At 44.2% G+C, this 27,264-nt stretch overlaps 4 protein-coding genes and 1 long non-coding RNA gene across 11 annotated transcripts; all 5 read left to right on the top strand.

The window, feature by feature from the left end:
* On the top strand, positions 975–6,502 carry LOC110436127. Of its 4 annotated transcripts, none has more exons than XR_002453808.1 (5): positions 975–1,591; positions 4,036–4,262; positions 5,209–5,534; positions 5,680–5,740; positions 6,134–6,341. It is a non-coding gene; the product is annotated as an uncharacterized LOC110436127 (long non-coding RNA). The 4 variants fall into 4 exon arrangements; XR_002453807.1 differs by having other exon boundaries at positions 6,139–6,341; XR_002453805.1 differs by lacking the exon at positions 6,134–6,341 and adding an exon at positions 6,349–6,502 and having other exon boundaries at positions 977–1,591.
* LOC110433884 (type IV inositol polyphosphate 5-phosphatase 9) lies at positions 7,934–11,237 on the top strand. 2 transcript variants are annotated; one of them, XM_021456849.1, is made up of 5 exons: positions 7,934–8,196; positions 8,367–8,587; positions 8,739–9,195; positions 9,358–9,548; positions 10,432–11,237. In XM_021456849.1, the coding sequence occupies exons 1-5, from the start codon at positions 8,170–8,172 to the stop codon at positions 10,961–10,963; spliced, it is 1,428 nt and encodes a 475-aa protein (XP_021312524.1). In that variant the 5' UTR covers positions 7,934–8,169; the 3' UTR covers positions 10,964–11,237. The 2 variants fall into 2 exon arrangements, with proteins under 2 accessions (XP_021312524.1, XP_021312520.1); XM_021456845.1 differs by having other exon boundaries at positions 7,940–8,262.
* Positions 13,574–14,650, top strand: LOC110432541. The gene is made up of 2 exons (XM_021453189.1): positions 13,574–14,331; positions 14,447–14,650. The coding sequence occupies exons 1-2, from the start codon at positions 13,574–13,576 to the stop codon at positions 14,469–14,471; spliced, it is 783 nt and encodes a 260-aa protein (XP_021308864.1). The 3' UTR covers positions 14,472–14,650.
* LOC8078873 lies at positions 22,220–23,449 on the top strand. Its single transcript, XM_002465538.2, has one exon. It carries the CDS (start codon positions 22,548–22,550, stop codon positions 23,295–23,297), a length of 750 nt encoding a protein of 249 aa, XP_002465583.1. The 5' UTR covers positions 22,220–22,547; the 3' UTR covers positions 23,298–23,449.
* Positions 24,347–27,264, top strand: LOC8056828 (cyclin-J18-like). Of its 3 annotated transcripts, none has more exons than XM_021460781.1 (9): positions 24,347–24,522; positions 24,611–24,687; positions 24,764–24,881; positions 24,984–25,082; positions 25,177–25,194; positions 25,279–25,349; positions 26,386–26,512; positions 26,602–26,662; positions 26,842–27,264. In XM_021460781.1, exons 1-9 carry the CDS (start codon positions 24,427–24,429, stop codon positions 26,874–26,876), a joined length of 702 nt encoding a protein of 233 aa, XP_021316456.1. In that variant the 5' UTR covers positions 24,347–24,426; the 3' UTR covers positions 26,877–27,264. The 3 variants fall into 3 exon arrangements, with proteins under 3 accessions (XP_021316456.1, XP_021316449.1, XP_002465584.1); XM_002465539.2 differs by having other exon boundaries at positions 24,351–24,522; positions 26,838–27,264; XM_021460774.1 differs by having other exon boundaries at positions 24,349–24,522; positions 24,611–24,881; positions 26,838–27,264.

The following is a 27,264-nucleotide window of genomic DNA, read 5'->3' on the forward strand; positions in this document are numbered from 1 at the left end:
AAAACCGCTTATAATAAGACCAAGGTGTTAAGATATGAACGGTTTTAAAAGAGGAAGGTGTTTTGATTAGTTTTGGAGTTTCAGGGAGAAAAAACTGTTTTTCATTAAAGTTGAGGGGTGGGCTTTTTCCAAAAGGAAAAAGTCTACTTTACGTCCCTCAACTTTCGCGAAAGTCTGATTTTCATCCCTGAACTCTAAAACCGGACAAAATACATCCCTCAACTTTAAAACCGTGCACACTACATCCTTGACCTGGTTTTGAAAGCAGTTTTACCTTTTTATTTTTATTTATTTTGGCTGAATTTTTTTGAAAAAACATAGTAAATCACATAAAAATCATAAAATAGAAAACTCAATTTTGTTGGACTTTAGATCAGTAGATCTACACAATGAATATATATAATATAGTATGTTCTAGTACAAATTTTTTTGATGTATATTTAGATCTAGGTTTTCTGTAATTAATTAGACTATTTATAGCTACATTTTCTATGGTCTAATTGTGATGAAATTTATATGGTGACCTAATTATTCTATGTTTGAGTTATAGTAAAAATTTTATACTCATTGAATCACATATTACATAGTTATAGATTTATTTAGATTTATGCTTGTTAAATTATAATAAATCTATAACTAAGTTATACATGATCTAATGAGTATGAAATTTTTACCATAGTTTAAACATATAATAATTAGTCTAACATAAAAAAATTCACCACAATTGCACCATACAAACTATAGCTATGAATTATTCTAATTAATTATAGAAAAACACAGATCTAAAGCTACAATAAAAATTTTGTACTAAAGCATACTATATTATATGTTCACTATGTAGATCTACTTATCTGGAGTCCAACAAAATCAGAATTACTATTTTATGAATTTTATGTGATTTACTATAATTTTACAAATATTCAGCCAAAATAAATAAAAATGAAAAAGACAAAACTGCCTTCAAAACCGCTCATAACCATGTCAGGGACGTAATATGCATGGTTGTAAAAATTGAGGGATGTATTTTATCCGGTTTTGAAGTTCAGAGATGAAAAACAGACTTTTGCGAAAGTTGAGGGACGTAAAGTGGACTTCTTCCTTTCCAAAAAGTGCAGAAGTTTTAGGTGGCCGGGCCTCAAAGGCACAAACGGACCTACATGTGAAAGCCCAAGAAACCCAGCTTACTTTAGTTCTGAGCTCTCACGTAAGCGCAGCACCGAAATACATCCGGCCCGTAAACACGCGAGAGCCCAACGTCCAAGTCGTCGTGATCTGGGCTCTCTCCACCAAATCGACCTGCGAACTTTCGGGCCTATCACAACCAGCCCAAACCGCCTGAGTCGAGCGCCGCGTGGGGAGCCGGAGAGGGTACCGTAGCGTAGAGGACGTGCGCGGCCGTGCCGCCGGCGCCGGGCACCTGCTCCGTCCGGTAGGAAGCCGCGCGGCCGCAGGGATGCCGGTGGTGACCTCTCTTCCTGGGCTTCCGCGTGGGACCAAGCGCTTGCTCCGCCATTCCCCTCCGCTCCGCGCCGATCGACATCAACTTCACCCCGCTCCTTCGACTCGCCGTTCTCCTATGCCGGAATCAAAGGTCAGATCACGCGTCCTGAAGCCTACACCCTGGTCGTCCCTGTCCTCGTCCGATGAAATCTGCAATAGCTAATACCCAGTGTTCATATATATGGTTTTTTTTCCCGAACCGGTCCTTTCCGCATTTCCACCTCATACTATCTGCATGTATGATGCTACATCAAACTCTGAACTCCCCATATTTCCATTAGATCGGACAAGAAGCAGCAGCTTTCGATGTAGTGGGAGTACAGTCTCGCGATGTCTCTATCGTTGTCCACAATCTCATGGCACCATGAGACTAGCAATTTCATTGGCTGACACAATCTGGCAGTTTTGTTAGTCTATACACATCACAGCCAATCCGGACAAGACCATAATAAAAATGATTAAGAGATATATGTCGTTAGCGTATCCATAAAACCGACAAAGGTTTAGGCTTAAACTAACGCGCATGATTAGCTCGGGGTACTCACTAACTCAGCCTTGTTCCTCATGTTACCCCACCAACTAATGATCCCATCGATGCAAAACATAGCCCTCATATGATGTTAGATTAAGCGTAGTTTATGATCCATTCTTCCTAACTTTTTAAACTCCCCGCATCGCTGTTCCTGTCGCAATGGCCACGGTCGGCAAATGCCAAGTCCATTAATGGCAAAACCTTAGGTGTGTGCAACCAGACAACCAGAATGATCCATCTGATGCCCTCCCAAGTCTGCAATAATCCCGGTTCTTAACTATCTTGAATTTGGTTTGTCTCGACCACCTCACCCTATGAGGGATGACCGGCGGCACCGATTGACGAAAGGGGAAGCCGGCGACTTTGTAAAGTAAGTGTGGTCACTTACAATGTTATATCATGTGATGGCTAACAGGGATAAATTTAGAGTTCGTTGCAAGAGGAAGGACAAATTTAGCATCTGCAATGTGCTTTATATCTAACTTCTGTCAGGCAGGCATGACACAAGCAAGTGGCTCCGGCCAAAACTATTGCCCAATATGCTAAGCGAGTGATGCAACTTGACTAGTGACGTTGACTGCTTGAGCAGCAATGCCTATTGCCTCATCCCAGGCCCACAGGGAACGTAGGGAGGTTGGGAATTGGGATGGCCACATGAACATACAGAAAAGTCATGATGGATCCGTATGGCAAAATCAGGCTGAGCTGAGGGAGCAAGTAGAAGGTTCAAGAAACACAGGCCATAAGAATTGTGAGCTAAGCAATAGCCTATGTGGCTTTGTGCTCTCCAGAACATACTGAGAGAGTAAGAGTATTGCTAGAGTTATGCGCATATGTAGCTATCAGATGCTGTGGCTTTATGTTTCAGAAAAATATTATACCTTGAAACCGTCCAAGATATGAAAAACTGAAACACGGTCAGCAAAAATTAGCTGATTAGCCAAGGTACTTGAACTTATGTTATACCAGTTAGACTGCGACCAATTTTCAAGATTACAAATCCTGCTGTGGTAACGACTAACAAGTTGCTCCAGTGATTGCGATCGAATTTGTTTTCTTGGAACGGCCAACCATGTTGTTCAGGCATGATTGTGAACACATTAAAAAAAACACGATCGGTGGGGGAGAACAGCCCCCACTGTTTTTCATTAAGAGGTGTGAACACATTTTGACCCAGTGGCAATTTGAGCTCCACCAACAATTGATTTTCGGATTAATGTAAACGCTAGCTCAATAGCTTTGGTTTAGTTTGTGCCATCCTGGCTAGAAACTGGATAAGTTAGGGGACAAGGTGGTTACTTAATAGTTAATACACAGTATTTCTTGGGCATTAGTATAGGTACAAGTAGAAGTTGTTGGTACTTAACCTGTGATAAGTTTCTCTCTGGAAGGATCGAAACAGATATGGTAGGCATCATCACTGGCAACTTGCTGGGTTCTAAATTGCTGTTGATTACTCTCTCTTCTGACTAAATACATATTCCAAACCTGATTGGTTAAGATAACAAGCAGTGGGTTCTTTATTGACCACTGAAGCGCACAGCGTTATAGTTTTATGTGTCTCTTGATATCATTTATGACAGGTTTATTTGCAACTTGCAGTGAGAACATTTGGTAGTCAAGACATCTGGCTTGCACAACTCCATGAGTCACTTTCATAAATATCTTCGAGCTTCTTTGACGTGGATTTTTGGCCTTCTCTGATCCATTCAAAATGGATTAGTGAAAATGTAGTACATAGTAGGGCAAGCACATTTTGGATAAAAGTATTAAATTTTTAGAAAGAAACAAATCTAGCAGTATTTTTTTAAAAAAGAAGCACATCAGCATTTCTGGTCACAATAATAGAAATACGACCCATTTTTGTGAGTCCAGTTACTATTTCTGATGGAAGCACTATGCTTTCAGAATATTGAGTCGTTTATATGACTTCTTCGGTCAATATAGTATGCAAACACATTTGCTCCCTGATTTCATTTTCATGCGCTATTGATTGGATGCAGGTGGATCCATTTATCCATATTTTAAAGGAACCTTAAGGTGAGATAAGGTCGGGTCATCTTACAGACCTACATGAATTGAGCAGTCTAATTCTGAAGTTTGCATACCTGATCAATATGTAAACCCTGAAAGATCTTGCTACAAATTCACCATGATGAAACACACACGATGGAGCTCTAGCAGAAAAGTGTTTAATGCCCTATAATTATTTCAATTATATAGCATAAAGGTATCATTTCATCCATTTTTTATGATAGTGTTGTGATTTTTCGCTATGAATATATGTAAAAATATTGAAAAACTATTGAGACATATGCTTCATGTATCTATTTATCACACTTACGAGATGTCATCATATTGTCTGGCCCCCAATAATTAAAAGTCCTGGTTCCGCCACTGCGTCCTAGTAACAAAAATACTCAACAGTGGTAACATTGGCCATTTTCTATTTTACCCACCTTTGATTCATGCTTTCTGCTATAGTATGTTCCTATTGAATAATTTTGTACCTCAAAATTGCTCTCTTTAATAGTTAGCCTGAAATGGTTAGCCTGATCTTCCTAATGCTTGATAAGGTTACATGTGCTTCATGGTTCATTTGTGCATAATAAATAGTTAGCTGCCCAAACTGCAACATGACTTAATCATCTATCTACCAAACCAAACACTTTATTGGTAATACAAGAATGTGATAATTGTTTATGTGACAGCAACTCTTTATGCTACATAACACTGAACTGAATCTCTCTTTTTGTTAATTATTTGCTGAAAGCTGCAAAAGGTTTATCGCAAAAGACATAAGGGAGTATCTTGCAGTCCAGGGTACAATTATAATTCACAAACTGACATAAGCATAAAACAGTTGCAGCAAGGAAGGCTTAATAGATTGGGCTATCTCTTTTCTCTAAAAAAAATGGGATGAGCTTTCGCCGAAATATATAAAAGGGTATAGGAATCGCCGTACCTATGGGGATCATTATGGCCACTAATTACTTAGCTTTTTATGTATTAATTTACAAGGTTAGTTATATAATCCTGCGTGATCATTGTATAGCTTTTAGCTGCTAAGCTGCATGTCAAGAATACCTCTCCCTTTTCCCACCTGCGATTGCACTTTTTTCTGTTTCATACGATGATTGCCGGCTGAGCGACATCTAATAGGACTAATGAAACAGATGGACAAGAAGGGACAAATGAGGATAGCTCAGGATCAGATGAACGATGTATCGTGTCTGAACTGTAGCTGCTCATTGTTCTGATGGAAATTCAACCACCACCCTTCAATTTGTATTTGTGTATTTCTCTGGATTGACGCACTATTATGCCTTTTATCGTCATAAAATCCAAATCGCTATGTTGTTTGCAAGATTTACATGATGAGGAAGCTTAAGGGTGGAAGGTATATTCCCTGTTCAGATTACTACTGGGGAATGAGCCATGAGTTAGTTATGCAAGGAATATATTTTGATCCACATGAAGGTTCCATACAATCATTTGAGAGGTTATTTTAATCTTTCTCGGCCCGCCCTTCTCTGTATCTGTATATGTTTAAGTATTGCAGCCTCAGGCCTTTCTCTCTGTCATTTTCTACGAAATACTTTGTCTACTTTAATTTTTTTCTTTCTTTGTTCATAAATGTGACACAGGAACATGCTATGGAAGCAATCGAATTTAAAAGGATGGATGATTTTTTAACAAAAGTGACAGGTAATTCTATAATGAGCCACAATTATATACTCCCTCAAAAGAGTCAATTTCTAGAGTTGTCCTAAGTCAAATTTTTTAAACTTTGACCAAATTTCTAGAAAAAAATACTAAGATTTATAGTATCAAATTAGTATTATTAGATTCATCATAGAATATATTTTCATATAATGTGCATTTTATATTATAGATGTTGTTACTCTTTTCTATAAAGTTAGTTAAACTTTAAAAAGTTTGACTGGCACGGATCCTAGGAATTGATTCTTTCGTGGACGGAGGGAGTACTATTTTTTTCTTGGTGCTTTGTGTTTATCGTTTGAAGAAGCATATGGATTAGTGACTTAAGCCACAATCGTAACAAGTTCAGACTAGAAAATATTAACCTTGAAAGTGTAGTGTAGGTGCCCAAAGGAATGGTAATGCAATAGCTTCGGCAAAAACAGCATAAACAATATTGTGGAGGACAATGGACAAGAACGTAATCAGATTCGATAGACGACAATTAAGCTGTGCAATGAGTATTATCGAATTGACGGACGAATTATGCAAGGCAGAACAACGCTACAAAAGGATCTTATTTGTTAGTAATTCATTAGGCTTTTTTTTGGCAGTTTGCAAATATAATCCTGCGGGAGTTAGCTGGAAGGCAACATCAGAACGGTATCTCAGAATCATATCTAATAAATTGATATTGTGTAAACCATGTACATTGAATCTGCAATGCATCCTATCTGCAAATACATTTTGTTTTGACTTGCGACCTTAGTTCAGCATCATTGCCAAGATATGATGCACACTTGACACTTAATTTCCAAGAATCTGCAATGCAATGAATCATATATCCTAATTTTAACGGTTAACTTAAGTGCACTGCATCTGAAGCTAAGTGTCAAGTGTGCATAATAAGTTAAAAAAAACTTTTGTATGTTAAAATTTGCGTCTATAGCTAGACTTAGGTCACGTAATTGATAAAAAAAATAGCAACATTACCAAGATAAATTTGAACATTACAAATTATAAAAAAACACACATACAAAAAAAAATTGGGGAGATTGGCCGACGAGGGTGTGCTGACGATGCATGATGTGATATATTCTTCAATCTAATAACATGGAAGATATGGCACCAGACACAAGTTGATCAAGTTGAAGGTGTGAGCGACCTGCATACCTCAACCTCCCTATCCCGAGTCTATGTATACTAGGCTCCATTACTTAAACCACGTGCAAGAAAAATAGCAATACGTTTCTAAGAAATATAAAGTACAATAATACAGCTAGTTGGTGAGCATACAAAAGCTACAAATTTTTGCAGGCATCCATCCACTCAAGACCCAATCGAATTGTTAGCTGAAGTAGTGGTCCATATTCACCTGATCTAGCTACTCCCTGAATACATGATTTTTCAGAATAGAGTAGGAGCATTCACATTTGAGATCACTTTTTCATAGAACTTAAGAAGAAGAAATCACTTGTGATTTCAGGAGCTGACTTTGGCCTTGTTTAGTTCCCAAAAAAATTTGTAAATTTTTTCAAATTCTCCGTCATATCGAATCTTGCGATACGTGCATGAAGCATTAAATATAGATAAAATAAATAACTAATTGCACAGTTTATCTGTAATTTACAAAACGAATCTTTTAAGCTTATTTAGTTTATAATTAGACAAAAATTATTAAATACAAACGAAAGTACGTGTCTATTTTGCAAAATTTTTTGAAACTAAACAACGCCTTTCTTGAGTGCACCTGTTGCCGACCAGCTTCCGAGAAGAGGCAAATATTCCCAATCCAAGAACCCTTTCTCTATCATGGGTCGTGGAGCCAGACATGTCACCCCACCCTCATCCATCGGTAATCCCACGCTTTTGACCGCCTACAGCGTTCAAAAGGCGACGTCGTCCCCTTTTCATCCACTGTCACTGCCATATCGATCCATCCTCTCCCTGCCTTTTCCCTCCCTCGCCACAAGGACAGGCACCACACCATGCAGCGCACGCGCTGGACCGGCGGCATCCACCCATAGTCACCAACCAGTCCAGCGGCTAGCTAGCTGTGCATGAACATGGGCAGGCGCTCGCGAGCTGCTCCATAGATTTTTTTTTTGTCTCGTCGCGCCTTGTCACGTAGCACCCCCCCCCCCCCCCCCCCCCCCCCCGCGGCGCCTATTTAAGCCGCCGTTCCCTTCCCCGTCTAACGTTTCCGTCCCCTCGATCGGCCTCCAATTGCATTCAGCGTTTACCACCGCAAGCTCGCGCGCGCCCGCCTTCGTCTCCTCGCCAGCTCCTGCGTTCTCTCCTCACGACAGTCAGCAGCTAGCAGATCTCTGAAGCCGTCGTCACATCACCCTAGCTTAATTAGCTTGACGAGCTGCTAGGGCCTACAAGGCTACGACTCCATATCGTGCTAGCTGGTGTGCTGCTAGCTCATCATCATGCTAGAGAACCAAAAGCAAGCGGAGGTAGGCCAGCCCGAACGCACGCACGCGCACTCACCACGCTCTCTTGTCGTCTTGTTTCGCTCCGATGTCCGATCTCGCTACTCTCTCATCTTTCGAGCTAGCTCCAGCTCCGACTGGCCTATGACATGGTTGTTACTGACGCTGTGTGCGCACATGCATGATATGGCTAGGTTCTCTGGCCGCGGCTGGTGGCCAACAAGCTCTTCCGGAAGACCTCGGGCAGCCACGCCTTCGTCGCCGACTTCCCTGCCGCCGATGACGACGACGACGACAACAACAACGTCGTCTTTGGAACGGAGTTCGACGACGGCGGGTGCAGCCCCGACGCGGACGCCAGCCGCTGCGTGAAGCGGCCGCGGCCGCAGGAGCGCAACAAGACCCTCAAGTACAAGTATGTAGTCATTCCTATACACGAGCATATCAGTAATATCAACCATTCCTCGCGTCGCGTCGCTTAACTATAGCTGTAGCTTTGTATGAGCCATTGAGCCGTGCGTGATGACTGGCTGGCGTCGTTATTGTTTGGTGGCATGGCATGGCAGGCTGTTCGCGAGCACGTGGAACGTCGGCGGCGTGGCGCCACCGGACGATCTGGACCTGTCGGACTGGCTGGACGGTGGCGAGGACGACGACGGGCCCTACGACATGTACGTGCTGGGGTTGCAGGAGGTGGTGCCGCTGCGCGCGCGCAACGTGCTGGGCGCCGACAAGAAGCGCGTGGGGCTGCGGTGGATCGAGCTCATCCGCGCCGCGCTCAACCGCCGGTCGCACTCGCAGCGGCAGAGGCAGCAGGGAGACGGCAGCGGCAAGCAGAAGGTGCACCCGGTCCGGGACGGCGGGCGCGGCGAGCTGGCCTGCAGGGACTACCGGTGCGTGGTGAGCAAGCAGATGGTGGGCATCCTGCTCACGGTGTGGGTGCGCTCCGACCTCCGCCGCTTCGTCCGCCGCCCCAGCGTCTCCTGCGTCGGATGCGGCGTCATGGGCTGCCTCGGCAACAAGGTGAGGATCGATCGGAGGATACTATCTATAGTACTCATCTGGTGCTCGTTCATTCCACGACCTAGGTAGCTAATAGTAGTCGTCCGATCTCGATCGAAATGCATGGTAGCCGGCTGGCATCTAACCGATAAGCAAACTAACGGTGGATCCGAATGGGTGCAGGGTGCCGTGTCCGTCCGGTTCTGGCTGCACGACACGAGCTTCTGCTTCGTGTGCTGCCACCTCGCGTCGGGCGGGCGCGAGGGCGACGAGGCGCACCGCAACGCCGACGCCACGGAGATCCTCTCCCGGACGACCTTCCCGCGGGGGCACGCGCTCAACTTGCCGCTGCCGCACAAGATTCTAGACCACGAGTAAGCCCCCACTCATCACTACCACCACCTGCTCCATCAATCTACTATCCAGTATCCACTGCCACTTCGTAATGCCATGCCAGCCAGGAAACAGATACACAGGTCGGCCGAATGGCCGTCCAGTTCCAAGAAGGGAACTGTGTGCTGCAATAGTAGATTATAGTACTTTAGTATAGTAGGGATGGTCGAATAAGAAAAAAAAAATAGGAGATGCTGACGCTGACACGCACCGGCCGCATACGTATGTACATGCATGAACGTTACGAGTACAACGGCCGTTCATTCTTTTTTACTCCGTCGACGAATCGTATATATATTGTATTTAATCAGGTAGCTGAACTGTCCACGGTGCCGGTAAATTAAATCAAGGGCAGGTGTAGACGATATTTTGCCGTATCTGGGATTTGACTACCACTATAGCTACTTTACTTTCACCACAAACCAGAAAAAAAATACTTCCACTAGCAGTAAACATATCATTCGATCGTGTCATGCGTTGATTCGGTACAGCGTATAGATATATCCAGCGACTGAAACGCATGTTGACAGGTAGTTAACCGCAGCTAGAGAAGGTTAATTCAAAAGTATTTAAGCGATCGTGGCAAGTCTGATCGACCGCCCAACTCCGATCCCCTGTTTTATATACCACAGACGCTGGTGTTGTAGCTGTACATATACTGATATACAAAGTATATAAAATACTTGCATACATCAGCTTTATTGCTCCCGTCATAATGCTATACCGGATGCATATGCACGTAGTCAAAGTCAAATAAACCTAGCGAAGATGAACCAATGATGAGGCAAAGCCAAAGGCTTTGGCTTTGACCAATAGATAATCTGTCAATCTGATGACGTGGCTCCGGGTTTTTCTGTTGTGCAGCCGAGTGATCCTGCTCGGGGACCTCAACTACAGGATCTCCCTGCCGGAGGCCAAGACGAGGCTGCTGGTGGAGCGGCAGGACTGGAAGACGCTGCTGGAGAACGACCAGCTGCGCGCCGAGCTGGTGTGCCGCGGCGGCGCGTTCCAGGGCTGGAGCGAGGGCGCCATCACCTTCTCCCCGACCTACAAGTACTACCCCAACTCCGACGCCTACTACGGCTGCGCCACCGCCGGCCAAGGCCACAGGAGCAACAAGCGGCGCGCGCCGGCGTGGTGCGACCGCATCCTGTGGCGCGGCGCGGGGCTGAGGCAGACCCGCTACGGCCGCTGCGAGTCCCGGCTGTCGGACCACCGCCCCGTCCGCGCCGTCTTCACGGTGGAGGTGGACGCTCCCAGGAACCTCAACTCGCTCAGGAGCTTCTTCATGTCCGAGAGGTTCGACAGGGCTGGCAGCAGGAGCCCCGGCGCCGCCGACCAGCTGCTCCGCAAGGACGACGTCGTTAACAGCGCCAGATTCGGAGACACTCTTTGAGACGTGCATGCATGAGATCAGGGTGGAATCGTCAGCCCAGTTCTTCTCCCGATTAAGATTGTACACAACACAGGCAAAAGCTAAGAGAGATGCAGATCAGTATATATATGATTGTTCTTCATTTCTGAGTCAGTGTTCGTAAGATCGTATCTACTACAGGTAGCTAGGATACAGAGATGGCTTTTTTTTTGTTTCCACCCTGTTCCCTACGTTCTGTATGTAATTGTAACTACTCTTTCCGTTCCAAATTATAAGTCATTTCATAAATTTTGGAGAATCAAAATATCTCAAGTTTGATCAAAATTATAGAAAAAATTATAAAGATATATGAGACAAGTGGATATATTATGAAAATATAATTGATCAAGAATTTAATGATACTTAGTTAGTATCATAAATATTATTATTTTATCATATAAAATTTGGTCAAACTTTAGATGCTTTGACCCTTCAGGATTCTTGGAATAACTTATAATTAGGCTGCAGGAAGTACATTTGTACGCTTCTTGATCCAATGAGTATGATTTGGTCTCAAGTTTGTTGCCATGGACAGGCATGACAATAGACTTTGAACAGTAAGTTTCTACCGGTCACTGATGTTTCTTGCTACAACAGGTAGCTTAAGCAAAAGCGTGGTTGGCAACTGGCATATACTCCATGTTCTTCTTTTTTAACTGAGGTGTGTTCAGACTTCAGAAATCAGAAACATATATATAATCCAGGACATCTAGAATGATAAGTGAAACCTAACCGATTTTGCGTATGTTAACAGTGACCCATTCACAGAGAAAACTATTGTGGGAACTCTGTCAAGTGTTCTCCATAAAAATTGTTACAAAAAAAAAACAATTGTGGCGTCGTCATGGGCCATAGCAATTAGGCAATACGCAATTACGCAGACTACAGATGGTTTCAATCTCCCAATCCATCCCCTAGATTCAAGGGCTCTGTTTTTTTTTCAGATAAACGATTCGAGGGCTCTGTACGTTAAGATTGTCCCCCCTTGCCCCCTCTACCCTCTTGTTTCCTGCTGATTGTTCCTTCTATTTGTCAGGATTCTGCAGAACAATTGTCTTGATCCAAGACAAGCCTGCTGTCTTGCATTGCATGTGATGCGACACAGGCGTTTTGTCTCTAGCCTCTACTTTATCATTTAAGCACGCTACTGATGAAATTGTAGATGTATACGAGTGGCTGATTCAAATTATCCCTGCAAAAATGGTATCAGTTCAGAAGAAGATCATCCTAGTTCTATTCAGAAGAAGAAGAAGATTATGCACGATAATCATGTGAATCCTGAATCTGGACCACCTACATTGTGTGAATCCTGTTGAATATAATGGGCCATTAGCCCATATTTATATTTGATGATTAATTCAAGGGCCCATAATTAATGCTTTAATGAAAAATGGTTTAGTACCATATTGATGATTGACCATGTGTTAACTCAACTTAAATAGGTGGCCTTTGTTAGCCCCTATGGAGAAGTTGAGGGAGGATGAAGGGGTGCCACACGCGCGCGCCGCCGCCGCCGAGCCGAGGCTTGTCTACCAGACGTGACGTGGCGCATGCTTGGTGAATAAGGAAAGGGAGGAAAAACGGGATCTCACCGTTGTGTAATTAATGGCAATTAATTGCTAATTGATTGACTCGGTTTATGGCAATTAAATGAGATTAATGGTCATCAATCAGATGTTTCCTCCTGAGGCCTATATATACCATACGCACCCATTCCTGCGAGAACACACTCAGTCTTCTCTCTTCCCGTCGAGTTGCACTCTGTCCATTCCCGTTCCGAACACACTCAGTCTTCTCTCTTCCCGTCGAGTTGCACTCTGTCCATTCCCGTTCCGAACCTCTGCGCGCACAGAGATCGGGAGAGTAGGCCTCCGGAACCCGACGCCTTGCATCGAGACATCTGCTCGGGTGTTGCGGGCAATCAGGTTTTTAGGGGAGCGTCTTCCGCGACTGCTCACCGGCGAGATCGTCTTCTTCCACTCCGGCGGGTCTTCTTCCTGGTGGACGTTCGCGCGGATCGAGATCGACTACTTCGTCTTCTTTCTGGTGGACGTTCGCGGGACTGCACTGCGAACATCTTCCTGCACCGACTGTGGTCCGCTACTTCGAGCAACGCACTATGTCGACTAGTGCGAATGGAGCCGCCGGTCTTCTTCCTGGTGGACGTTCGCGGGACTGCACTGCGAACATCTTCCTGCACCGACTGTGGTCCGCTACTTCGAGCAACGCACTATGTCGACTAGTGCGAATGGAGCCGCCGGTGCCTTCGGCACTGGTCCCTCCTCTGGGTACAATCTTAAACGATTGTTTTTCGTTTTCAGTATGTCTGCTGTTGTTGCAGTAGTATTTGCAATGTTTGTCTCTAATCTGAGTAGTGATAAAATTGCACACGTGCACATATATGCCACCACAATATTATGCGTAATTTTCTGGATTAAATCAAACAGTAAAATGTCTAAATTTCTAACAATCCAAAAACCTGATATTAGGCATTTTTCTGTTAGTGGTTTTGCTGCTGCGTTAAAACCGGATGCGTTCGATGGTTCAAACTATAAGCGGTGGCGCGCGAGAATGATATTGTGGTTGACTGCTATGAGTTGCTATGACGTCGCGAAGGGAAAGCCTGAACAGTTTACTCCTGAGGAGGAGAAAACGTTCATGGCTGCTGATAACCTCTTCAGAGGCGCTGTCATAAGTGCGCTCGATAAAAAGTATGTCGACAACTATATTATTTGCTCCACTGCTAAAGAATTATGGGATGCGCTTGAGGCCAAGTTCGGGGTTTCTGATGCTGGTAGCGAGCTGTACCTCATGGAACAATTGTTTGATTACAAGATGGTGGATAGCCGTTCTGTGATTGAACAAGCACATGAGATACAGGCACTAGCTAAGGAACTAGAACAATTTCCTTGTGTGTTGCCTGAAAAGTTTGTGGCCGGCGGTATAATCGCTAAGCTGCCACCTTCTTGGAAGGATTTTGCTACTTCTCTAAAACATCAGAGGAAAGAGTTTGGTCTTGCTGAACTCATGGGAACTCTTGATGTTGAGGAGAAGGCGAGAGCAAAAGATACACATGGGAAAGGCGTTGAGTCTTCTAGTGCCAATGTGGTGCAGAAGAAAAAGCAATTCGCATTCCGTAATAAGAAAAAGAACAAGCAAGAGAACAAGCAAGGAGCAAACCCGAAGCCAAAACAAACTGCAACTTTTAAGAAGAAAAAGGCAGAAGGAGGCTGCTTTGTTTGCGGTAGCGATGACCACTGGGCGAGTGGTTGTCCAGACCGCAAATTTAAACGAGAAGAGAAAAAGTCAGTAAACATGGTCATTGGCGAGGCTGAAGGAGGAACATCTGGGTATGGTAATTATTTACCTACTGTTCTTTCAGTCTGTCATTCATCTGAGTGGTGGATGGATACTGGGGCTAATGTTCATGTGTGTGCTGACATCTCTTTGTTTTCTTCTTATCAGGCCGGCAACACTGGAGCCTTACTGATGGGGAACGGATCTCATGCGCGTGTTCTTGGTGTTGGTACGGTCATTCTGAAGTTCACTTCGGGAAAGACGGTGCTGATGAAGAACGTGCAGCATGTCCCCTCCATCAAAAAGAATCTAGTTAGCGGCTCACAGCTTTGTAGAGATGGCTACAAAATAGTCTTTGAGGCCAATAAAGTTATACTTTCAAAGTTTGGAACTTTTATTGGTAAAGGTTATGATTGCGGAGGCTTATTCCGCTTATCCATGCATGATGTGTGTAATAAAATCGTGAACCATACTGTGATTTCGAATGAGTCGAATATTTGGCATTCGCGATTTTGTCATGTTAATTATGGTTGTTTAACGCGGCTAGCAAATATGAATTTAATCCCGAAATTTAATTTAGTCAAAGGTTCTAAGTGCCATGTATGCGTGCAATCCAAGCAACCTCGCAAGCCTCACAAGGCTGCGGAGGCGAGGAACTTGGCACCATTAGAATTAATCCATTCCGATCTATGCGAGATGAATGGTGAGTTGACTAAAGGTGGTAAACGATACTTCATCACTTTTATAGATGATTGTACTAGATTTTGTCACGTGTACTTGCTTAAAACAAAGGATGAAGCATTACAATATTTTAAAACCTATAAAGCTGAAGTAGAAAATCAACTTGAGAGGAAAATTAAACGCTTAAGGTCCGATCGTGGTGGAGAATATTTTTCAAGTGATTTTTCTGACTTCTGCGTAGAACATGGAATTATTCATGAGAGGACACCACCATACTCACCACAGTCCAATGGGATTGCCGAAAGAAAGAACCGTACTCTAACTGAGATGGTTAACGCCATGTTAGAGACTTCAGGTCTATCTAAGGAATGGTGGGGTGAGGCGATATTGACAGCGAGTCATGTCCTGAATAGAGTTCCTACTAAGAATAAAGAAATCACACCATTTGAGGAATGGGAAAAGAAAAGAGTAAATGTCTCTTATTTGCGTACTTGGGGTTGTTTGGCTAAAGTGAATGTGCCAATAAACAAGAAACGCAAACTCGGACCTAAGACAGTTGACTGTATTTTCCTTGGTTATGCTACTCACAGCATAGGGTATAGGTTCTTAATCATAAACTCTGGAGTACCAGATATGCATGTTGGTACTATAATGGAATCTAGAGATGCAACATTCTTTGAAAGTGAGTTTCCTATGAAAAGTACACCTAATATTTCTAGTCATGAGTCTATAAACTCCCATGAGCAATTTATTCCGATAGAACAATCTGAGGAACCCCATGTTCACTATCCTGAGGAGGATGATAATGTAGTCACTCGAACGAGCAAAAGACAAAGAAAAGTGAAGTCTTTTGGAGATGACTATATTGTGTACCTCGTGGATGATACCCCAACAACCATTAAAGAAGTATTTTCCTCTCCTGATGCTGACTTGTGGAAGGAAGCAATAAGGAATGAGATGGATTCTATAATGTCTAATGGAACTTGGAAAGTGGTTGAACGACCTTATGGGTGCAAACCTATAGGGTGCAAATGGGTGTTTAAGAAAAAGCTTAGGCCTGATGGTACAATTGAGAGGTACAAGGCTAGGCTTGTGGCTAAGGGTTATACCCAAAGAGAAGGGGAAGATTTCTTTGATACTTATTCACCTGTTGCCCGTTTGACCACAATTCGAGTGTTATTGTCTTTGGCTGCCTCTCATGGTCTTCTCATTCATCAGATGGATGTGAAGACAGCTTTCCTAAATGGAGAGTTAGAGGAAGAGATCTATATGGATCAGCCTGATGGATTTGTAACAAGTGGTGAAAAGGGCAAGGTGTGTAAGTTATTAAAATCCCTTTATGGCCTAAAACAAGCTCCAAAACAATGGCATGAGAAGTTTGACAGAACCTTAACTTCTGCCGGCTTTGCTGTTAATGAAGCTGACAGATGTGTGTACTATCGGTTTGGTGGGGGTGAAGGTGTGATCCTTTGTCTGTACGTGGATGACATACTGATCTTTGGGACAAGCCTTGTTGTGATCAAGGAAGTTAAAGACTTTTTGTCTAATAACTTGGAGATGAAAGATTTGAGAGAAGCTGATGTTATTCTAAACATTAAGCTTTCAAGAGAAGGCAATGGTGGGATAACACTTGTGCAGTCCCACTATGTGGAAAAGATTTTAAGTCGCTTTGGGTACAGTGACTGTCAATCTGCTCCTACGCCTTATGATCCTAGTGTGCTATTGAGGAAAAATCGAAGAATAGCAAGGGATCAACTAAGATTCTCCCAAATTATAGGCTCATTGATGTACCTTGCTAGTGCCACGAGGCCTGATATCTCGTTTGCAGTGAGCAAACTTAGCCGGTTTGTGTCAAATCCGGGAGATATTCATTGGCAAGCTCTTGAGAGAGTGATGCGCTATTTGAAAGGTACTGTGAGCTATGGCATTCACTATACCGGATACCCGAAGGTATTAGAGGGTTATTGTGATGCAAACTGGATATCTGATGCTGATGTGTTAAAGGCCACAAGTGGATATGTGTTTCTGCTTGGAGGTGGCGCTGTTTCATGGAAGTCTTGCAAGCAGACTATCTTAACGAAGTCAACCATGGAAGCAGAACTCACAGCATTAGACACCGCCGGTGCTGAGGCCGAGTGGCTTCGTGAACTCCTGATGGATCTACCGGTGGTTGAAAAACCTGTGCCGGCTATTTCCATGAACTGTGACAATCAAACAGTGATCACTAAAGTCAACAGTTCTAAGGACAACATGAAGTCTACTAGGCATGTCAAACGGCGTTTGAAGACTGTCAGAAAGTTGAGAAACTTCGGAGTTATAGCATTGGACTATGTTCATACGTCCAAGAATCTGGCAGATCAATTTACAAAGGGACTATCACGTAATGTGATAGATAGTGCATCGAGTGAGATGGGTTTGAGACCCACGTGAGGTCTACCATGGTGGCAACCTGTTCTATGTGATCGGAGATCCCGTGAAGTAGAATGGTGAAACAAGCCAGAAGTAGATTGTGAGGAAAGACCCTTTACTTAACTCATCTCAATTGCACTTCTTTCCTAAGTCTGTAAGGAAGGCTGGTTATATACCTTAATGTATTCCAAAGCGGCTTGTAAAGCGATAGATGTTGTCCTACAGAACATCTTTAAGGAATACACCTATATGAGTTTGACTGCTAGTCACAGTCTATGAGATTTTAGGTGATCTCTAGATACTCATGAATGGGCCAGAAGTATGACTTATATGCTTCAACCAGAGGGGATGTTCATGCAACCCGGTATCAGTTATGAGTATAGATGAAACTTATATCACACAAAACTTGCAATTCAAGGCATAGTCCATTGTTCAAGTTGTGGCTAAGTGTAGTCTGTACTCTAGGTGGAAGTTCAACTTAACAGTCTCCACTGAAACGACTGGTATATGAAACGACATGGAAACTCGAGAGTTTTTCTTATGTGCCCTAGAAATAGGTGGGGATTGTTGAATATAAAGGGCCATTAGCCCATATTTATATTTGATGATTAATTCAAGGGCCCATAATTAATGCTATAATGAAAATGATTTAGTACCATATTGATGATTGACCATGTGTTAACTCAACTTAAATAGGTGGCCTTTGTTAGCCCCTATGGAGAAGTTGAGGGAGGATGAAGGGGTGCCACACGCGCGCGCCGCCGCCGCCGCCGAGCCGAGGCGTGTCTTGTCTTGTCTTGTCGAGGTCGAGACGAGCGAGCGTGACGTGGCACACGAGGACCAGACCAGACGTGACGTGGCGCATGCTTGGTGAATAAGGAAAGAGAGGAAAAACGGGATCTGACCGTTGTGTAATTAATGGCAATTAATTGCTAATTGATTGACTCGGTTTATGGCAATTAAATGAGATTAATGGTCATCAATCAGATGTTTCCTCCTGAGGCCTATATATACCATACGCACCCACTCCTTCCATTCCTGCGAGAACACACTCAGTCTTCTCTCTTCCTGTCGAGTTGCACTCTGTCCATTCCCGTCCCGAACCTCTGCGCGCACAGAGATCGAGAGAGCAGGCCTCCGGAACCCGACGCCTTGCATCGAGACACCTGCTCGGGTGTTGCGGGCAATCAGGTTTTTGGGGAGCGTCTTCCGCGACTGCTCACCGGCGAGATCGTCTTCTTCCACTCCGGCGGGTCTTCTTCCTGGTGGACGTTCGCGCGGATCGAGATCGACTACTTCGTCTTCTTCCTGGTGGACGTTCGCGGGACTGCACTGCGAACATCTTCCTGCACCGACTGTGGTCCGCTACTTCGAGCAACGCACTATGTCGACTAGTGCGAATGGAGCCGCCGGTGCCTTCGGCACTGGTCCCTCCTCTGGGTACAATCTTAAACGATTGTTTTTCGTTTTCAGTATGTCTGCTGTTGTTGCAGTAGTATTTGCAATGTTTGTCTCTAATCTGAGTAGTGATAAAATTGCACACGTGCACATATATGCCACCACAATATTATGCGTAATTTTCTGGATTAAATCAAACAGTAAAATGTCTAAATTTCTAACAAATCCTGAAGGGCTAAACCATATCAAGAGTCCCGTTTCAGATATTTCACAGTCTGATTGATTAGTGTATAAAGCTGGTCCTAAACAAGAGATCCCTGAAGATTCTCTCCAGTACCCAGAGTAATTATATACGCCAAGGTATTTATTTAAGGAAACAGCTAACTAAATCGAGTTGGACTATTACGGCGTTTCCACTTGATAACTTCATGAGCGGCAAAAAGAAATGACTCAATCATATTACATCATGGATCACCTAACACCCGCTGAATCATATTCCATATGGGTCCAGTCGTCATACTCGAGAGAAACAGCGAAATCATTGGATCGCTAAGAACAGCGCGCCGACCGATGGCATACATAAGAACAAGATAAGATTTCCAAATTACGCCCCCTCAATAATAATAAAGTTAAAGTTCGTTCAGTGCAAAAAGACTTTCTCACTGATGAAAATTGCGTCTCGATCTAACCCCTCTAGCAATCACATCAGCGCACCAGCTCACAGAAAGCACCTCATGAACAAGTTGCTTCCTTTTTCATCCTTCTGTGAAAGCTCCATTAATCCATTGGGCTGTGTACATCCTCGGATGTGGAGGCCGGATTTTATATCCATTATCAAAAAACAAAAAAAATGTTTTAGCTCCTATATATCGCGTGGTAGAGCTAGCGTTGCAGAAGACTGCAGATACCATCTTTCATCCATGACATAAGGTGAAGTCAGTCGGCGCATAATTTTGCAGGAGACGACGATAACACTCCTGTCAGATGAATGATGCAAGTTGCTTATTGGTGTCAAGAATGGCAAGTTGTTGGTAGGCCCTGCTTATCTTCAAGTGGGCTGTGTCAGGTCAGGTCAACCCCTCCACAACCACTTACCATTCTGAGGTGAGGTGGCAAGGGGAAGAACACTTCTGGTGAGACCGTGAGACAGGAATTGGTCTAGAGTGATCTGTGTGTTCTTCCTTGCGTGCTTCCTGGAGAAATATCTTTATCGCAGCCATTCATACAACTGGTCCAGGTCCACTGTCGCAAGATCCGAACACAAGTTACAAAACACTCACACCAAGTGGCAAACTTTCCGAATTCGGGCTCAAATCTTTGGTCGCCGCAGCTTGGTAGGGCTTTTTTTTTGAAAGATGGTAGGGCAACTTTGGTGGACTTTCATTGGCCTGATTGAGTGAGAGACATGCAACTGTGGACATCACCACAAATGGTATGCACATGTGGCAGCTACAGGTGGTTTCCTTAGTGGCATCAACATGTCATGGTCCTACTCCAGCAATCATGCACAGATGCACTGTATAGGCTTAGGTTACTTTGGCTGGCCTGGCCATCACACTGCTGACTGCTGCAGAGCTTTTTCTCTATGACATTGGAGCTGCATGTTCTGGTAGCCGGTAGATGGATCTTCAAGCCTTTCAACCATTGACTCTGCTCTGAAAAATGCGTCGTTCTGGGTCACTAATATCATGCAGTCGAATGAGTTCCAGAATGTGCCGATCAGGACACTTGGAACAGGGCTGCAACAACAGTAACCTATCTGTCAACTTCTTCCGAAAAAAACAGGGGTAACCTTTCAGCAAATCAGTAGGAGTGCGTGAGGCCTTTGTTTATGATTGGTACTCCGAGGTAACCTTTCAGCAAATCAGTACGCTCCCCAAATACTGTTGGAGCATACTCGTACGTAGCATGATCGCAGTTCACAAGTCAGCAAGTGACAACACCGGAAGCCGCCTGCCACTGAATTCGGGGCAAGTGTCAAAAGACTGGAAGAGGGCGAAGTAAGCACAAAGTACGTGGCAGGTATTTCCTGCTCCATTCTTTATCCCGATTCCTGCAGGGGCACCGCCACGCCGGAGGTAGAACGGGAACGGCGTCGTCGGCGCGGCGCTTATTCGGATGGATCGGCAGTCGGCAGGCCACGGATGGCCGCCATTCGTTCTACCTGCGCGCGCGTATGGCGTCGCCGGGATCGGTGACGAGAAACTCCTTGGGCAAGACGAGACCCACGCGTTCTCGGGCCGTGCCCAGCGTGTGGTGTGCCGGCCCACCCACCAGCCCGTGCGGCATGTCACAGCCGCGACCCGCAGTGGCGAAGCTAGAGGAGAATCGAGGGGGGTGCGCCATTACCTATTACTGTACTAAAAGTATGGCTATGCATATGATTTCATATGTTTTTTTCTAAACAAGCATTCATTTAATTTGAACTTAACACTACAAAAATGGTGTAGTGATGAGCGTTTACAAAAGAAACCCCACTTAATAATATTTTTATTATGATAATGTAGTGAAATAATAGTTCAACCTAGCAAAAAAGAGAACAATACTTTTAGACTTGATTAGGATGTTGTAGTTTTATTAGAAAAATAAAGTACTGAAATACAGTAGTTTCCAAAACAATGATACTCTCTCTGTCCCTAAATAATCCAACTTTTAAAGTTGTCATAATCAGACTTTTATAAGTTTAATCTTATTATAGAAATGAGTATTAACATTTGTGTCACCAAATAAGTACCTAATTATAGAAAGGAGTATTAACATTTGTGTCACCAAATAAGTACAATATAAAAATAAATTTCTTGGCATCTATGGTTCTAATTTTATGTCATAAATATCGCCGTACTTTTCTATAAATTTGATCATATTTGTCAAAGTTTGAATTAGGACAACTCTAGAAGCTGATTTAAAATTACATATATTAAGAAGGTCTTAGGAATATTGGTATATAGATGGTGTGCGTTTTGTGGACGCATATACATCATGTAATGGTTTAGTGTTTAATTTCTCTGTGCTTGTGTCTAGATGCAAAGCATTGGTTGGAACTAAAATTAGCGAAATAGAATTATTCGAAAGAAGAAAAAGTGGATAACAATGAAAGCATGCTGACAAGCAGCGGAGCAACAAGTCCATCATCTATTAGTAGTTATCCTCGTGAATCAACCATAACATTTGGGAGAATGCTTTAATTGGACCCACATGGACTAGCTATCGACTTCTTGTTTTGCCCGGCCAATAGTGCTTAGCTTGCTGTCACTGAGCTTGGGGGATGCATATATCGAGGGGGATGCATTGCCTAAAATTTAGGATAGTTAACTCTAGATTTTTCATTTGCTGTGGGTGCATGTGCATCCGCTACCATATAGGTAGCTTCGCCCCTGGCGACCCGCACGCGGCACGGTCCTCGTCAAAACGCACGTTTCATGCCCTGCCTGCCGCCAGCGGCGGGGGGCCAACACCTCGGGAAACAGCGCGCGGCCCATGCAGCCGGATCCGGCATGGCCGGTCGTGCCGTGCCCATCCCCACGCCCGCCGCATGGCTCCTGCCTCCATAGCTCATCACCCGCACGGCTGCCCTGCCTCCATCTGCCCTGCCTTCGATCGGGAATTGCATTGAGGCGTACGAAATGCTTAATCAACACCGTGATGCGCGGGCACTCAAACGTACTGACGCAGCATCCATACGCGTACTGACCACGCCGTCAGTCGAGCAAGCAAAAATCAAACCAGCAACGGTGCCAATAGTTTCACTTCCGCCTTGGCACCTTCCAGTCCAGGTCTTCTCATGCATCCTTGTCCTTCCTGGCCGCGCTACAGGAACGTGACGGCGGCGGCGAGGAACCGGAGGCTGTCCCCGCTCAGGCCACGGCTGCCGCTGCCGCTGCCGCCGCCGCGCCTCCTCGCCGTGGCCATCGCCTTCGCCTTCGCTCTCCTCTTCTTGGTCCTCGTGCTTCTCTCCACCACCTCCCCTCCTCCCTCGCCACCATCCCACCAGCACGCCGTCGTCGCAAGAACCTCCTCGTCCTCGGCACCGCCGTCGCCTCGCTGCAGCAGCGCGGCGGCGAGCCTCGGGGAGCTCGGCGACGCGATGGTGTCCATGCTGCCCAGGGACCTCCCGTTCACCGTCTTCGTGCCTTCGGCGGACTCTTTCACCCGCGTCCTCAGGCTGCAGGGGTCGTCGTCGTCCAACGCCAGCGCTGCCGCCGCTGGAGGGGAAGAAGCGGCGGCCAGCGACACCGACGGCAACACCTACGCCATCCTCTCCCGCGTGCTCGGCTTCTCCGCGGTTCCTCGGCGCCTGCTCGCCGCGGACGTGCCGCCGCCGCCGCGCGGGGCCGGGCCGGTGCGTCTCCTGGACTCCGTGTCCGGGCTGAGGCTCTACGCGTCCAGGGACGCTCGCGGGGCGCTTGTCGTGAACGGCGTGCGGTCGGAGTGCGTCGATATTGTTAGGGGCGAGACCGTGGTGCATGTCATGGCGGGTGTCCTCATGGACGCCGAATTTGAGCGTTCTTTCTCTGCGGAATTTGATGGTTGATCAAGTTATCAACCCTTTGAGTTTGTTAGTTCGCTTCTTTATTGAGAGGAATTGCACGACAATGCACGTTGGCACTTGGCAGTACTTCAACCTCCGATGAAATCAGACGGATTTTGAACTCCATTTGAAGAAAAAAGTTAACACTTTGCTCTGATCGATTGAGTTTATCAGCTAAATCTACCGGCCATTCAGCAGTATTTTTTTTTCTTTCGCAACAAATTAGCGAACGGTACTTTCTGCTATAGCTATCTAAGCTTTCAATTGGATAAAAAAATTCTATTCATTTCACGTCCCCAATCCAAATTCCAAGCATCTATCTACCTATTATTGGCTCCATCTGGCACCCCACCTTCCGTGAAAGCAGGTTTTAACAAGCTCTACTTGACAAACCATTCTATTTTAACCCGTTCGACAAAAACCAACTTTAAACAGCTCTTAAAGCTGTCGGAGAGTGTGCCAAACATGACTAATATCTGACTTTAAGAGGGTTAAGAAAATGCTTACTCCCTCTGTTTCTAAATATTTATCATTTACGTTTTCTAATAAATAACTTTGACTAAATATATATTCAAAATATTAATATTTATGGTAAATAATTAGTATTAAAGATATTTAAATCTAGTTCTTAATAAATTTATTTAGAGATATAAATGTTGTACGTATTTATTTTTTTACAAAATCGAATTAGACTTATGGCATCTACACCAACAACAATAGTTATTTAGGGACGGAAGAAGTATATCTAATTCTGGTTTTAACTTGATCTATATACATTGCTAAAGGAAGAGGGGCTAAAAGTAAATAAAAAATTTTAGGCTGGCAACTTAACTTCTTCGTATCTGATATTTTGGAAGCCATGATTTTTTGTTAAAAAAATTGCAAAAATATCCATGCAGCTTTTCTACGTCGTGCCAAAGTCAATCAACAAATGTTGTAAAACAAAAGTCAATCAACAAATCAAAACAGACTGATGGACGAGTGGGCCTCCTTCTTCCACTTGGGCCGCTTCTGGATCTGTACGCGGACGGACTGCTCCGCCTTCGTCTCCGCTTCTCGTGCGCTCTCGACTCGCTGGTTGGCCTGGCCCGGGGCCCCTGCTGCTGCTCGCCTTCCTGTCTCGCGCGTCACAATGGAAATCGAGGACGACGACGATGCGGCGGCGGCGAGGTGGCCGAGTTCATTCAAGCGCCGCCACCTCCTCCAGTTCCTTCTCCACGCCTCCAAGGTGAGCACTATTCCGTGCCTTTCGTTCCTAAGCCCAACTACAAAACCCTGATAGACCTCTGCTGCTACATCCCATGATTTCCTCGCAGCGGCTCGACCTCCGGCCCATCGTCAAGTACGCCGCGCTTGCCTTCTTCGCCGACCGCTTCCTCCCGGCGCTCCCGAGGTGATCCATCGTTCACCCCTTCTTGTCTGGGGGACGATGGTCCTCAATTTCTCATCCCTTGCCCCGGTTGCTGTAGGAAGATGGGGTACTGCGGCGCGCGAAGCGGCCGAGTAGTCAGGTCCTGGCTCCTCGAGCCCCTGAGGGACAGCAACCTCGAGCTATTCGCGCTCGTCGCGGTGTGGATTGCCAGCAAGGTGAGAGACACCGTAAGCCCTTTCCTTTGAGCTAATGCTGTGTGCTTTCATGTCGCGGGCGGTAGTACCACCTTTGCCTTCTCTGTGCAATTCTTCCTTCAGATCCATGATCGGAGGCCGTTGTCAGTGAAGAGCCTCAAAGCCCTGGGTGATCGCATCATCGCCGACCAGCATTTCATGTGCCGCGATTTCGCCGCTGCTGTGAGTTCATGATACACTGTTTATTCCTTTTCTGAATGCTTACTTGTCGTGACTGAATCACTGAAGATGCTTTCTCTAACCTGTAATGCTGCAGGAATTGGTGTTTTTGGAGGTAACTCCTGGCTAAGATTATTACTGGACAGTATTGATAGGGTCAACTATGTTATATTCTTTTTATCTTTTTGTTGGATTTTAGGTAGTGGATCACAACATTGGATCTTCAAGCATTGCTTTCATATACCTGGAGGATCTTCTCATCCATTTCAGGTTATTTGGATTGCTTACAACCTTTTTCTGATCCGTAAGCAGTAGTTAACCCTGTTCAAGGCAAACTATGAAACCTGAAAGTGTGAATTATGGGAGCTTATACAAAATTTTGTTTTTTTGTTGTTGTGGTGAATCACCATTATTATAGTGACGAAATCTCTCTCATCTAGTCATTTTTATTTTATCAACAAACATGTGTACTCCGCCCGTCTTAAAATAAGTGCACATCTCGCACTTTGAGGAGTCAACTAATTTTAATTTAACAAAATATATATATAAGTGCTAATGCTTATGATATCAAATAAACATCATTAGATTAATCACTCTATATATTTTCATAGTGAACCTATTTAGAGGTCCAAGTGCTAATACTATTTCCTTTGGCTCGATGTGCAATTATTTTGGGGCAGAGGGAGTAGCAAGTAGTAACCTTTTTTGAAAGGCGTAGCAAGTAGTAACTGATCGCAACTAAAATGTTAAATGTGTCCCATTCTGTTTTCTCACTCTTAGGAAGCACACTGTGACACTGTGTAGCTCTTTATAGCAGCTTTTAGCACCAAATATCTTTTCTGAGAAATGCTAAAATGGGGGCACATTAGCGAAAATAATCTCATAGCATGTGTCCTATCTACAATATATCTTCTCTTGTTTTCACAAGTGAATCTGAGAATACAAAAAATTAAGAAAAGAAATTTGATATCGGACGGACAATCCGAAAATTCCCCTAGATATCCTTCTTAATAGAAAGATATATAGCTCTCCTGTGTGTTCGATAAAAAGAAAATCTCCTAAACCCTATTTACTCCCATGTTTTACAGTTTCACCAATCCTACAAAGTACAAACTAATGACCACTGTCAGCAAGTCCTAAGCAAATGAATAATTATTAGTATTGCTATTACTATTGCTAGTATTTTACCATAGTTGGACAGCTGTGTCAATTGCTACTAGTTTCTACTTCTTGACATCTTGATATAAATAAACATAACTTTATATTTTTCAATGAATTCACTGCTTATTTTCTTCTTCACTGCCAGGGAAATATCAAAATTAGGTGAACTTTTGGACCTGGAAGTGTGCATGGAAATTTTGGACATTCTGTATGAAACAGAAGATACCTCATTACTTTTCAATTCTCCCTGCTCACTTGCTGCTTCCACTCTTGTATGTATGCTGCATTCTAACTGCACATATTTTGGAAAATGCTTTGCACCAAAGCAATGCCTGACACAAGTTGTTTCAATCCTTTTCAGGTTGCTGCATATGCTATATCAGTTCCTAAGCAAACATGGGAGTTTCCAATCCTCCCTTGGGGTAAGCAATTAGAACAGTTCGGCTTATTTACATATAATTTAATACTTTCTATCCATTTGAAATAACACAAACAACCCTTATTGTAGCTTAGGTTTAGATTATCTTGGTATCTACTACAACAAAGAGTATCGAGTTAACACATGCGGTGACACATTAAAACAATTACATTTTGCAGTCAGGTTCGTTACATCGTACGATGAAGAGGAAATCATAAAGATTGTTCTAACAATTCTCCTGCATGTGCTCAAACCGGATGAGATCAAAGAGAAGGACAAGGGAGGTTTTAATGCCAGAAGATGTTTGTCGTGAGTATGTGATATGTAGAGCACGAGATTGTGCCCCAATTTTGCCTTTGAGTTCTGAAGTATTAACCATCTAACTGACTCTGAGTACAGCAGATACATGCTTTTAGAAGACACTGTAGCTAGTTTTTGACAGGCGGTTTTGAGATTGAGGTGACCAGAATAGTCCTGTGAACTAAAACCATATGATGATTAGGGGAATGTGCATAAGTGCCTTGCAATGGAATTCTGTATTGGATGTATGTTGAAGAAAGATGCCTGCTAAGTACTAATGGCAATTAAGCTCCTTGAGTTCTCCAA

This window comes from Sorghum bicolor, chromosome 1 (assembly GCF_000003195.3).
Source record: "Sorghum bicolor cultivar BTx623 chromosome 1, Sorghum_bicolor_NCBIv3, whole genome shotgun sequence".
Classification (NCBI taxonomy): domain Eukaryota; kingdom Viridiplantae; phylum Streptophyta; class Magnoliopsida; order Poales; family Poaceae; genus Sorghum; species Sorghum bicolor.

Coding starts and splice junctions, on each gene's coding strand:
- LOC110433884 (XM_021456845.1), top strand. CDS start 8,170: ATGCTAGAGAACCAAAAGCAAGCGGAGGTAGGCCAGCCCGAACGCACG. Junction 9,196..9,357: donor TGGGCTGCCTCGGCAACAAG/GTGAGGATCGAT, acceptor GAATGGGTGCAG/GGTGCCGTGTCCGTCCGGTT. Junction 9,549..10,431: donor CACAAGATTCTAGACCACGA/GTAAGCCCCCAC, acceptor TCTGTTGTGCAG/CCGAGTGATCCTGCTCGGGG.
- LOC110432541 (XM_021453189.1), top strand. CDS start 13,574: ATGAGTTGCTATGACGTCGCGAAGGGAAAGCCTGAACAGTTTACTCCT. Junction 14,332..14,446: donor GCTGAAGGAGGAACATCTGG/GTATGGTAATTA, acceptor TCTTCTTATCAG/GCCGGCAACACTGGAGCCTT.
- LOC8078873 (XM_002465538.2), top strand. CDS start 22,548: ATGCATCCTTGTCCTTCCTGGCCGCGCTACAGGAACGTGACGGCGGCG.
- LOC8056828 (XM_021460774.1), top strand. CDS start 24,449: ATGCGGCGGCGGCGAGGTGGCCGAGTTCATTCAAGCGCCGCCACCTCC. Junction 25,350..26,385: donor GATCTTCTCATCCATTTCAG/GTTATTTGGATT, acceptor CTTCACTGCCAG/GGAAATATCAAAATTAGGTG. Junction 26,513..26,601: donor CACTTGCTGCTTCCACTCTT/GTATGTATGCTG, acceptor AATCCTTTTCAG/GTTGCTGCATATGCTATATC.